The 14,075-nt window shown below is 39.6% G+C and overlaps 1 protein-coding gene across 3 annotated transcripts in view; it reads right to left on the reverse strand.

The window, feature by feature from the left end:
- The window catches only part of LOC112866546 (serine protease 58-like), a 138,119-nt gene that overhangs the window by 54,491 nt on the left and 69,553 nt on the right, over positions 1-14,075 (reverse strand). For 2 of the 3 annotated variants that reach the window (XM_086719162.1, XM_086719161.1), the window contains one exon: positions 11,228-11,365. The exons of the other annotated variant lie outside the window; for it this stretch is intronic. In XM_086719162.1, coding sequence (XP_086575288.1) covers positions 11,228-11,365 — 138 coding nt within the window. The remainder of the gene's footprint in view (positions 1-11,227; positions 11,366-14,075) is intronic. 3 annotated transcript variants of the gene reach the window in all.

Raw genomic sequence — 14,075 nt, forward strand, 5'->3', positions numbered from 1 at the left:
GGGGGCGGGGGTTGATGTTGTTTTGTTGTCTTTTTGGCAAGCCAAAGCATATATACAAGTCAAAGTTGGCTTTCAACACTGAAACCTGATATTTTCCCAAATTTAGTGTCACCCCTTAAAACACATTGGGGTGTATCTCTTAGAATTCCCTTCAACCCGAGTGGCACATTCTTTTCTATATCCTGAATACTATCCATCTTCATCCTTTGAGGGGAGATTTTATTTTATTCTATTTAATTTTATGTATGATTTGTTATTGTAAAATACACATAACATAAAGTTTACCATTTTAAAGTATACAATTCAGTGGCATACTATACTTTCACAATGTTGTACAACCATCACCACCATCTAGTTCAAGAACATTTTCATCATTCTAAAAGGAAATCCCCTACTCACTAAACAGTCACTCCACATTACCCCTTCTCCTGGCTTCTGACAACCAGTAATCCGCTTTCTATCTCTATCCGCTTTCTATGGATTTGCCTATTCTGGATATTTCACATAAATGGAACCATACAATATGTGTCCTTTTGTGTCTGGCTTCTTTCACTTATACTGTTTTCCAGGATCATCCATGCTATATCTGTATCTATTTTGAAGCAACAGGAAGTCATATGGAGCCCGGTCTAGTTAATAGCTAGATACGTATTATTTGAAAACAAGTTTAAGTTCCATTACAAAGTAATGATATTAATTTTCTTATGTGTCTCATGTTTTGTTTTTATGCCTTTGAGTATATAGGTTCTATCTACACTAAAAATACACAAAACTAAGTAAATATGACAGTACATTATAACCTACACTCAGAGTATTAAGTATTGCTCGCTTATCGTTGAGTAGACTTCTATAAGGTTGACTTTGCAGGATACAGGAGTTGGTTAAAGGATATTATACTGAAGATATTATACTGAAACTATGACATCTCCTTAATGAATAATGTGAGGAGGTGTCCATATATCATATCTCAGAAGCGAAGCATTCAAATTAGGCTTTTGTAGTCTCTCTTCAAACATCATTCCTGTTTAATTGTCCCCTTTCCTAGTTCTCCTACAAAGGTGAAGTACCTAGTTAATAAAAAAAACTCAGTCTAAAATATTTATGGCTCAATGAACTTGGAATCTAATGGAGACATCCTTGCTTTATTCTATAAAATTAATTGATTTTTGGTCAAGCAGTAGATAAAATATTAAGAGCAAGATCCTTCCTAGTCCGCTCAAATAACACCACATGGATCAGCGTGGTCCTCAAACTTATATGTGTCTAAGAGTCACTGGGATATTTGTAAAAAAATACCACAAAATTTTGTGTAAAAAAATACCATACTTTGTGAAGCACTGTCTTTGATGATTCTAAAATAACTGTGCCTGGAGACATGCTGATAAACTCATCACACTTCTGTAAATCAGGCTAAACTGTGTGGTAGCCCGTGATAAAATAGCATGGCTTTCACAATGATGGAATAAAATAAAGTTCTGTCCCTAGCTGGGAAGCATCAATAAATTTCACAAACAATTTTAATAGGGTGCTATTTTAATATAAAAAAAAGCAGTTAAGGACCTAAAACCAATGCATACAAAATAATATTTTCTTTTCACTTTCAGGTGCATATAGAAATTTACAAATTATTATTGTAGATTCCATTTAAAGTAATACATCAAAAAAACCACCTGAAGCTCTAAGAAAAATCAGTTTAATGGCTCTGGGTTTCAATTAGAAAACTGATTCAGGAGTACAGCCTACTGGATATTTCTGATATTGCAAAGGAAAAAAAATTGTCATGAAAGTTTTAGCATTTAATATCTTTCTTTTATGCATTAATTTTTTTCCATGTTTCTTTATAAGCATGGAATGATGGAAATGTCATGGATTTTGGAGGGTTCAAGCTCTTTATTTGCTATGTTATGTCACCTTGGGCAAGTTACTTAAGCTTTGGGTTCCTACACTGTATAATCGTGGAACACAATAATTTCCATCAGCAGGACTGTTGTGAAAATTAGGGAATAAAAGTTAAACTCCCAGTACAATGCTGGACTTGTTTTAGAACCTATTACCTTTACACAGATACATGTACAGTGCATATATACATATCACCAAATTTTTAAAAAAATCAATTTCTGATTTTTCTATGAGTTCCCCAAATTTAATTCTGCTTCAAAGCAACAACATTTACCCGAACATGTGGGGACTCCATGTTAGTGCTCCTCTGCATTTTGATTTCTGGTAGTTCTATGCATTAATGAATTAGGGAAGACTAGTCCCAGGTGTCAGGTGAAGTCACATGATTTTTGCTGGTATTAAAACTCAGTAATGAAATGATGCATTCCAGATAAATAATTTCTGGTAAGTAAGTTATATAAGCAGAATCCATACTTGGTGCCTTCCGTCAATTAATTCTTTGCTGTTTTCCCTAGAAGAGGACATTTGTAAGCTGGTCCTTACTTAAGATAAGCAACAGGAAATGACATCACATTAATGTCAAGGCCCAAACTGTAACGTCTCTGGACCATAGTTGTGCTTAGGAACTCGTCACATCTCCAGGCCCCCACACCACCCTTTTGATTCATAGAGTGTCCATGGTGGTCTCCTGTGTGCTTGGGAACTGGTCCATTCATGGTTTTTGCTCTAGCCTCCTGGTCAAACAATCGAGATGTGATTCAGTGACCTATAGTAGGGCTCCAGAATGTTCATTAAAACAAGTGATTCAGGAGATTCTGATGAGAGGCATTGAAGGGTTATACAGTATAGAAAAAAAATCCTGCATTGGGAGCATTGCCCCAATGGTTTTCTGTTCCTGCTTGTTGTACTTATTGAAATAGAATTGAGCAGTACTTCTATATTCAGTGAGAACTCTCATTAGCTAGGTGGAATATCAGTTATGGTTACCAGGGGGCACTGTGGTTCAAGTTAAGTGTCCTTTTGATTCTAATGCTGCAAACAACCATGATTTATGAGACCCTTGTTGCAGTAAAAGACCATTATTGAAAGTGATACTATTCCTGCCTCCTTACCTGCTGCCCCAATATTAGAGTCAGATTGTTTAAGCTAGCTCAGGGCCCAGCATAGAGTGTGGCCCAGAGAAGTCATTCAATAAATACCTGTTGAATGGAATCCTTGTGGCGCCACAGTACCAGTTACATCAAAGAGCTGCGTTTATTTGGAAGACATATTTACTTGGCTCTGTATTCATGATCAAGCAGTCTTTCCAAGCATTGGTGCCTACCCAATGAAGCTCTACTCCAGGTAACTCAGAACTAGGGATTTGGGGAAGTTTGAGACCTGGTGTACCCAGAAAAGACTAGCTGAATTTTTATAATATAGCTCTGGCTCCTCATCATTTACTTATGGCTGCTTATCAAAATTCACATTCCGTCAACATTCTTAAAATAGAGTTAGACTAGGGCTGTGTGAGGTTCACATGAAGAAGAAATTCATTGGGATTCAATGTTTTGAATAATTATATGGGTATTAGACAGGTTCTGTAATTAAAGGTCAAGTGATAGAGAAGTAAGTAGGATTTCTTTTTACCTTGAGTAATACTTGTTAGTGTTCTTAAAGTAATGTGGACTTACTTACACAGGTCATGTGATATTTCCCTCTTACTCCTAATCAGTAAATATGGATTGCTTCACTTTTGATTGCTCTATAAAATCTGTAAGTGGTAGATGACAGTCTACTAGGGTCACAATAATACAGAGTTATTAACTTTTATTTTCTTCCCCAAGTCAGGAATCTCTGAGAGTGATATCACTAAGACAAACCCTGACTTTGGCTCTCCAAGAACCCATATGGAAAAATGCTAGCCTGGAAAAATTAAAAATGAATAAAAAAACAGCTTGATGAAAAAAGAATGGTTTTAATCTATTTTAAAAAGTTTAATAAACTTTCATCATATTCTCCTATTTACTATCAATTTTAAACCACATATATTTATTACTGCTTAGAAATAAATCATTATTAAAGAAGAAACATAATTACAAAGATATTACTTATAGAGTATTTGCTTTTAATAGAAAATACTCAGAATCATTCAACCATAGAAACAGAAACTTTTTATTGACTCTAGCATGAGAATTAGGTATTGTTATTCTAGGTTCTTCCTATGCCATCTAGTGGGAGATTCAAATGGTTTAATCTGAGTTTTGTGTAGATTATCTACCATCAATTCATTCAACTTTTCATTTGTAGCAAAGCAACCACATTACACCTACTAAATGGTGCACATTAAATTCTAGGTTGAACTCTGGAAAACAGTGTGGAGGTTCCTCAAAATATTAAAAATAGACCTACCCTATGACCCAGCAGTAGCACTGCTAGGAATTTACCCAAGGGATACAGGAGGGCTGATGCATAGGGGCACTTATAGCAGCACTCTCAACAATAGCCAAATTGTGGAAAAAGCCTAAGTGTCCATCAACTGATGAATGGATAAAGAAATTGTGGTTTATATACACAATGGAGTACTACGTGACAATGAGAAAGAATGAAATATGGCCCTTTGTAGCAACGTGGATGGAGCTGGAGAGTGTGATGCTAAGTGAAATAAACCATACAGAGAAAGACAGATACCATATGTTTTCACTCTTATGTGGATCCTGAGAAACTTAACAGAAACCCATGGGGGAGGGGAAGGAAAAAAAAATGAGGTTAGAGCGGGAGAGAGCCAAAGCATAAGAGACTCTTAAAAACTGAGAACAGGGGCGCCTGGGTGGCTCAGTCGGTTAAGCGTCCGACTTCAGCTCAGGTCACGATCTCGCGGTCCGTGAGTTCGAGCCCCGCGTCGGGCTCTGGGCTGATGGCTCGGAGCCTGGAGCCTGTTTCCGATTCTGTGTCTCCCTCTCTCTCTGCCCCTCCCCCGTTCATGCTCTGTCTCTCTCTGTCCCAAAAATAAATAAATGTTAAAAAAAATTAAAAAAAAAAAAAGAAAAGAAAAAAAAAAACTGAGAACAAACTGAGGGTTGATGGGGGGGGGTGGAAGGGAGGGAAGGGTAGGTGATGGGCATTGAAGAGGGCACCTTTTAGGATGAGCACTGGGTGTTGTATGGAAACCAATTTGACAATAAATTTCATATATTAAAAAAAAAGAGTCAAATTCACTCTTGGGGCACCTGGGTGGCTCGGTCGGTTGAGCTTCTGACTTCGGCTCAGGTCATGAGCTCGCAGTTCATGAGTTCAAGCCCCACATCGGGCTCTGTGTTGACAGCTCAGAGCCTGGAGCCTCCTTCAGATTCTGTGTCTCCCTCCCTCTCTCCCTCCCTCTCTCTCTCTCTCTCTCTCTCTCTCTCTCTGCCTCTCCCCTGCTCATGCTCTGTCTTTCTCTCTCTCTCAAAAATAAATAAAAACATTTAAATTCTAGGTTGAAAATGAAACTAAAGCAGATAAGACAGTGTTAAACACTCCCTTATGTTACAAATAACTTTATGATAGAATATGCTCAGGTTTCCAGCTCACATCACTAATGACACCAATGAGAGATTCCATGGTTAAAATATAGGCCATTGCTGCTATTGGTAAATCATTATATTATGGTATGATGACACATACTGATTTATTCAGCCAAGAATATCCTCAGGACATAATTCCTAGATATCAATAGAATATAATGTCTTTTCACATTCTGTTTCCTGTCTTTCCTCTCCTCAGCCCTTTCCCTTCCCTGAATGATGAAATCTTACCCATCTTTCGAGATTCCTCTGATAGCATGTTCTCTGTAAAGCCTGCCTTTTGTCACAGTTTACCTGCATACACACAGACATAAACACACAGACCTGCATGACTAACTGGTCCTCTTTGTTGCATCCAGAGTACTTTGTTCTCACACTTCTGTTACCACAGTAACTTATATTATTATTTTCACAAATAGAGCTCCTTGAGGACAAGGGCTATGTCTTTTTCATCTTTGGATTAGACACCATGAATGAATGAATGAATGAATGAATGAACAGAAGTATAGAGTCATCACTACTGCTCATTTCTCTTGGTTGCAGAAGTCACTCATATTCAATTCCCAGTGACTGGCTGGAAACAGATGGAGAATTATAGAGTGTGTGTGAAGGCATGGGTGGAAGAGTAGGAAGTGACAGATCAGAAGGAATAGTTTTCCAAGGGATATATAATGAGTTTCCCCTTTCTGCACCTTCTCCCTTCACCCTCTGTCCCTTTCTCCCCTAAGACTGAAGAGACATCTCACAGTTGGGGACTTGGCTTAGTTCCACTTGGGCATGCTTATGGATGGCAGTGACAGTCACAGAAAACTCAAATGCTAACAGTGACAGTTCAGTTGGAAGTGAAGGAAAAAAACTGGAGTACTTCCCCTGAACCATAATGCATATTCATAAGCAAAGCCTATTTCTTGAGTCCAACTCCAGCTACCTAATCTTTCCGGGGGTTCTCTTTTACTTGCCCCAAGTAGACATTACAGCTATTACCATGACCATGTTCAAGAGGAAGTAGCCACCTCTCTTGAGAGCCCAGGGGAGAGCCATCATTGGCTGACCGCTCTAGCCTGACAGAGCTGGTTCATCTCCAACCCCTAGGGCATTTACAGAACCCTGACCTGGAGACACTGTGACCCTGAGTGCACCCACATTCAGAGGACACAGAGAGGAAAGGATCAATAAACATAAATCTCACCAGAGCTATGTGGTTATAAAGTATGTTGTAACCATACTCCAAATCAAGGTTATCCCAGAACTACAGACATTTGTGATTAACATCATCACCTTTACTTCTTAATTGCAGACACAAAATACACAGTTCTTCTCTATCTTTCCTCTAGCTTGGTAAGAATGAGAAAAAAAAAAAAAAAAAGAATGAGAAAAACAACTTAAACCCATATGAGGTTAAAACTGCCACTTTCATGTTTTTGAGTTTCACTTTATCAGATGTTCAGGCTGAGAGAGTGTAGGTCAAGTTTTTTCCTGAGCGTTAATGTGTGAAGTACACGTAAGATCTGTAGCATGTGGATCAGGCCACAGGTGATGAATAATGTGGTCTAAGGGCCACAGCTAAGAGATCGTTCAGGACAAATGGAGCTAACTGGGAGAACTGCAATCAAGGGAGGATTTTGAGAGTTCTGGTCTCCATCTCAGAAAATGGCATCTCTATTTTTTTCAGTGAGTTCAAGCCAAACCCCTTGCAGTCCTTGGTTCCTTTCTTTTCACACCCTTTCTTGTTCCTTTCTTTTGTCACACCCAACATCCAATGCACTCATACACCTTGCTAGTTTCACACACACACAAAATTTCTTCCAGGGTCGCCCAGGTGGCTCAGTCAGTTAAGCATCTGATTTTGGCTCAGGTCATGATCTCATGGATCATGAGTTCGAGCCCTGTACTGGGCTCTCTGCTGTCAGCACAGAGCCCGCTTCAGATTCTCTGTCCCCCTCTCTCTCTGCTGCTCCCCACTCATGCTCTGTCAAAAATAAATATCTAAAAAAAAATTCTTCCAGAGTATATCTAGTATCTCCACTTCATATCACTCCAGTGCCACCAACCTAATCTAAGTCACCATCAGTCCCACTAGAACCACCTAACTGGTCTCCCTGCTCCCACCCTTGCTGCCATCTCCTCCCACCCCCAGACTATCATCCATCCAGTAGCCAACATAATCTCAGCAAAGCATAAGTCATATGATTTGTATCATTTGAGGGAGCAGTAACTACTATAACAAAGAAACCCCCATATTTGAGTAATGTGGATTCTACTTCTCATTTGCCTAATAGTCCCATATAGGGTTTTTTTTTTTTTTTTTTTTTTTTTTTTTTTTTTTTTTGTCAGGGCCACGCTAGGATAGGGCAAAGCCTACTTATCTTCAATATGAAGTTAACATCCATCTGGCTGGTAGAAGAGGAAGAAAAAGTGAAGCAGGTACATCTATTTCTCTGATACTTGTGCCCAAGAGTGACACATAAATCACTCCTGCTCACTTTCCAATTGCAAGAATTCATCGATGGTCTCTCTTGATGAAAGGAAGATGCCCTGGCTGGGGAGCTGCTTCCCTGAAACAACTCCACCATCCTACTACTCTTTAGTGGGCAGCTGCCATCTGTTAAAATATAAGGCGGAGCTTATTCATCTGTTTACAACTGTCCTAGAGATTCCTGTCTAACTAAACGAATATCCAAAGCTTCCAGATCCTCAGGAGCTGACCCCTTCTACCTCTCTGGTCTCATTGTCTTCCAGCTTTACTAGCCTTTATTCTGATCCTTGCTTATTGCCCTTCTCAGCGTTTGCTGTTCTCTCTGCCTAGAAGATTCCTTCATTAGATCTTTATATAACTGATTCCTTTTCATCATTTACATAGTTAAGGGGTGGGACCCGGGAATCTGCACTTTAAATGACACTCCATGAGACCCTGATGCAGGTGGTCAATGACCCATACCCTGAGAACATTGGGACAGTGGTTGAGAGTATGAACAGAGACACCTAATTCAAACACCACTAAGACCCTTATTAAGTCTATAACTTTGGGCAACCTACTTAGGTCAAATTAAGTACATAGCATGGAGTCTGGCACATAGTAAGTAGCAGAAGGAGTCACTATATATGTATCATGTAGTTTTAGAAAAAGTAGGGATAGAATTAGACAAAAGGAGATTTGAGCAAGTGAATCTTCTTTTTCACTTTTTTTAGAGAGAGAGAGAGAGGGAATATGTGCAAGGGAGGGGCCAAGGGTGAGGGAGAAAGAGAGTCTTAAGCAGGCCCCATGGTGTGGAGCCAGATATCACAACCACAAGATCATGACCTAAGCCAAAATCTAGAGTTGTATGCTTAACCAACTGAACCACCCAGGTGTCCCATAAGCAACTGAATCTTAAATAAGGAAGTGATGTGACTCCTGGAAAACAGTTTGGATATGCTTTGAGGGATTATTGAAGGCCACTACAGAGTCTTAGGGAGTGGAGTGAGGTTAGATGAGTGGTTTGAGATGTCCACTGTTACTCTGAGAAGTGGTTACAGAAGATTAGATCTGGAGGGGAGAGCCTACCCAAGAGCTTATACCAGTACTCAGGATAAAAGAAGATCCCATTGTATGGACTTAACAAATAAATGGATTGGAAAGAGGCAAAAAAAGAAAGAAGCAGCCAAAGAGGTTGGCATGAAAACTGAGGAGAAATGATTGAAGAGAAATATGTGTGATCTCAGTACGGGCAGAGCCTAATTGAATAGGAGGGCAGTGATTCCTAGCCTAGATTACACCCAGGAGAAAAAAGACTAAGGAACTCCAATAGATACAGAAAATGGTAAAATAGAATCCTCAAAGCAAATGATCCCACAGAAGCCAGAGTTCAGTGGCCAAGCTTTTAAAGAAGTCATGTTAGTCATGACTGAAGGGAGAACTGGTGCACTGGTGAGGCAACAAGTCAGAAATTGAAATGACAATATTGGAAATTGTCCTTTGACTTTTCCATAAAGTTGCTGTTAATATCCGAGTTGAGGGGCAGCTTCTAGGGATGAGAGGGATACAGAAGGAAGGGGAACAAAGTTGATTAAAGAGAGTCAAAGCCATAGATGTAGTTGAGAGTTGGACACATAATTTTTTATTCTCAATTTTTTTAAAGTAAACTCTATAACCAACATGGGGCTTGAACTCACAACCCTGAGATTAAGAGTAACATGTTCCATTGACTGAGCCAGCCAAGACTCTGAGGTGGATACACCTTGTATAAAGCGTGTGTTCAAGGAACACTTATGTGGAGGAGAGAAATGGAACAGCAGCCAAAAGGTGGCGAAGAATAGTAAACTTTGATTCCTTGATGCCTGTTTGCTAGTAGATAGGAGCCATTCTTTTATTCACAGATAAAACCTACATACGTGCTCACTCTCTCTCTCATGCATAAACTTTCCATTGTAAACATACAAAATCCCTGTGACTCTCCATACCAAAGCCATCCACTCTCCTGCATTATAAACAGACTGCTGACCTAGTTTTGAATATAATGAAAATTCCACATAGTTAGGGTGGATCCAGGTTTTGTGAGGGCTAAAGCTTATATTACTTGGTTGATTCTTCTTAAGAAAAAAGAATATAAAATACAAAATACAAATACAAAGTTGGGTACAAAAAATGAATATTTATTAAGGATAAGAAAAGGATTCATGACAAATTACCTTGGAACTTTGGAGCTTTGGAAGGCCAGATCTCTTCCTTGTGACACTTCTCTGGGCAATTTACTAGAAATGTTTACATAGAAGTGCAATCTGGCTTCCCTCCCCCACTTAGAACATTCTACCAACCCCAGAAACTCCCAACATTCACAGAGGTCCAAGCAAGGGACCCCAAAGCTTAAGCTTCAATTACTTCAGAGTGAAACTGCCTTTCTGTCTATATGTTTCTCCTTTGCTCTAAAGTGGGGAAACTCTAGCATCTGACTAAAAGGAAGGACTTCTACATGTCTTTTTTTAAATAAAATTACCATGTGTCCTTTCCTTGAAGGTGGAGGGGACTAAACACTGACCATCAGGAAAAACTTTGCAGAAAACTGTAATTCTGACAGGCACGACCTCAGGGTGGCTAGCAGAGGGTGGAGGCCTTAATTAAGTTCTTCCAAGATACGTTGCCGCATTCCTAACAGTACAGAAACTGCTTAAGCACCAGCTGTACCTTAGGGAGGAATTTGCTTTCTGTGGTTTCTTCCATTAGCCTCTCCAGACTCCTTCTTTCCTCAGTTCTGTCCTGCTCTGTGCCCCAGGAGGCTGACCCATACAGATGTCAGCTGGTTCCCTTCATGCCCAGCTCATGGTCAGGTTTGGCAGTGAGAGGCACCAGCAGAAGAAAAGTGAGGCTGGGTTATTTCTTTCCCTGGCCCTCTTGCTGTGTGTTGGCTGCAAACTCTCCTTTCAGGCAGTCCTCTCCGTACAACCACCCTCTCCAGGGTGTGGAAATAGCTCCATATTCTCCATCTTCAGGCCTGCAGTAGTAATGCCTCTCCCTATCACAAGTCCTGGGGATGGTGCCATCCCTTGTTGGTTTCTGTAAATAGTGTCCACACCTTTGTGAACAGTTTCTTTATTGAATTCTCCTCAAATTACTCTGTTTGAATGCTCATCTGTTTTCTGCTTGGACTCTGACTGATACCATGTTATAATTAACAAGGAGGGGAAAGGCCTTCAAAAACTTTTGCTTGGGGGCCCAGAATTAATAATAAAGAGAAGTAAAAAAAAGCAGCAGCTGACACTCAATGTACCAGCAACAGATGTGCCAAAAGGATGGTCATAGCAAGTACCTCTGGCTTCCTCTCCTCCTGGCAGGTGGGGGTGTTGGGAAAGCAGCAACTCTTGTAAAAGAGCAAAGTGCAGCATCAGGGCTATGAGGCCTTGGGTTCACTGTCTGCAAATCACATGATCCTCCAGACAAAAAGGACCTTATAAGGTAAAAGAAACAATTTGATTAGTTAGTCAGGTTATTGCATATTTTCTGCTTGAATACTCGCAAAGATGGAAAGTGTTACTGTACAAATAGCCCATTCTGTTATAGGGGCATGTCTAATTGTTAGAGCATTATATTAAGCAAAATCTGCCTTCCTCTAACTTTCCTTAGGTCTATTTCTTTCTTTTGAACGATATAAAGTCAAATGTGATCTTTCTTCCTTATGGCAGACCTACAGATATCTGAGGAGAGCTGCCATTTCTCACCACCCTGGTGTCTTGAATGACCCCTGGTTCATCAATGTGCCAGTAAAAGTACGGTGCACCCAAATGGTCATAATACTCTACGTAGAATCTTGCTTGAAATAGCCATATAACACTCAACTAGGCTTTTTCCATCATTCTTTCCCCACCCCTTAAAAAATATTTCTCTTACTTCTGGGACATATTTAAAATTAATCCTCTCTTTTAGCACCCATAGCTGCTACTTCCTTTAACTGTACTAAAATTATCTTCTCCTCTCACATCATTTCCTATTTCAAATGCCTCTTTTATAGCTACCCATGGTTTTTTCCATCATATTCAAGTTTCTTGATTTTACTGTTACTGCCTGACCCCAATCATTATTTTTACTGCTTGCTGATTTTCCTTTTCTCCTTTTTCCTCTACATCTTTGTTCCCTGTCACCTCTACTGAATATACTACTGATTTCACACTGAACTTTGTTTGAAATGTTCAGCCCATTTTCATCATCCTTTTCTATTTTAGAAGTCCCTTTTATGTAACTACCTCATAAAACTTAGAGAAAAATACACACATAGACACTAAATCCAAATGATCTTTTCTCCTTCAGAGTTCATGAGCATCCTCATGATCCTTGATCCTCATCAAGATCCTCTTGATCTTATTCTCTGAATTAAATACCAGTGTCAAGAATAAACTGTTAGAATCAAAATCATATCTTACAATGTTTCATAATAATGTTAGGCCCTTTACAATTATGTAAAACCTATAGAACTTGAAGTAACAGGGGAATAACACTCAAAATAATATTGATAATCATTTCATTGAAAGAAGCATGATATCAATAATTCAAGTTATGTATAAATTTCTCATTAAAATACTTGTCACACAGGACTCACCTGTACTTAGTTTTACTTCTCATTGTGAGGGAGGCCTACAGTTAAGGTCCCTGATGAAAATCTACTCGTTGCCCTTATTATTTTTTTTAATGTTTATTTCTTTATTTTGAGAGAGAGAGAGAGAGAGAGAAGTTCAGAGGGAGACAGAGAGCACGGCATGCACATGCATGTGTGCATGCACAAGTGAGCAGGGGAGGGGCAAGGGCGGGGAGAGAATCCAAAGCAGCTTCATGCTGTCAGGACAGAGCTAGGAGCTGGATCTCACACACTGAAATTGTTACCTGAGCCGAAATCAAGAGTTGGATGTTTAACCCACCAAGCCACCCAGGTGCCTCTCCCGGCCCTTATTTTAAAGGAAGGGATTGAGTTAAAAAACCCAATACTGGGCATATTCTGTCTATACCATGCCTACTTCTGGACCCAAGCCAAGTTAAAAAAGAATCTGAAAACAGACACAAAAGACTGATATACAATATTGCCATGTTTGTCTACCAGAATTCCTTTGGTTTATATGTATACAAGATTTTTACTGATGGAGCTCAAAGTCCTCCAGAGATATTACCTCTAGAATCCTCATAACATTCTCTTTAAGCAAGTAGAAACCAGAGATGATTGCATTCTTTTTTTCTTTTTTGTATCCATTGTTTTTTTGTTTTGTTTTGTTTTGTTTTGAAGAACAGTCTTTAAGTAGAGGCAGCAGGGCCTTATCCCTGGGGTCATTCCTCTTGACAGGTTGATGGCTAGCCTTAGGTCAAGGTCACACACTAAGGTACTGGTGTTCCAAGAAAAGAATTCCAGTTTAATGATCCACCCAGGAGATCTGGCTGACTTCCATATGTACAAAGTCAGTCCTAAGACACTGCAGAGTAAGATATTCACTAGGGCTCTGTCTACAAAACTCACTAAGTTTTCTATTTAAATGTTTCTGGAAGAAGAATCAAACTTACAAGTCATATATAAGTACTAATCACATAGTCATGACTGCCACAGGCCCCATCCTTCCATGATGTCAAGCTCTCATGGATTAGTTATCTTCTCTGTTCTAGACTTCTGTATATGTACCCCCATCTTACCATCCCATTAACCTTGGATTTAGCTTTTCCCTGAACTATCAGTGTTTGCCCAGAATGAGTCTGAATTTGCTACTCTCTTATCAGGACTTGCTCATGGAAAGCTAACCTTCTCCATGAATACTGTAGCCACCATTCCCATTTGGCTCAAGTTCATGTTAATTTCTTACTAACCCCTCTCTCTCCTGACTTACTTCCTCTTCCTCCTTGCTCCCCAAATGCCCTGCCACAAATGTCATAAAAGGGTATTATACTCCTTGTGGGTAGGCCAGACAGAGCCACCCCCACAGTATGTATATTGGGCTATTCATGCACTGCAAGTGGTTCTTCCCTAACCAGAAGTATATAAAAGAACCATGGCTGGGCCAGAACTTCTGTCTCGGAATGAGGTTCACAATTCAGCATTCTCATTGTTGACATGTTGCCCTAAATTACTCAGCTGCCTGGATTTGGGACACTTTATCGACCCTGAATGCAAGTATTTCCTACTTAAG

The sequence above is a fragment of the Puma concolor genome, chromosome C1 (genome assembly GCF_028749965.1).
Source record: "Puma concolor isolate L17-30 chromosome C1, mPumCon1.1.hap2, whole genome shotgun sequence".
Lineage (NCBI taxonomy): Eukaryota > Metazoa > Chordata > Mammalia > Carnivora > Felidae > Puma > Puma concolor.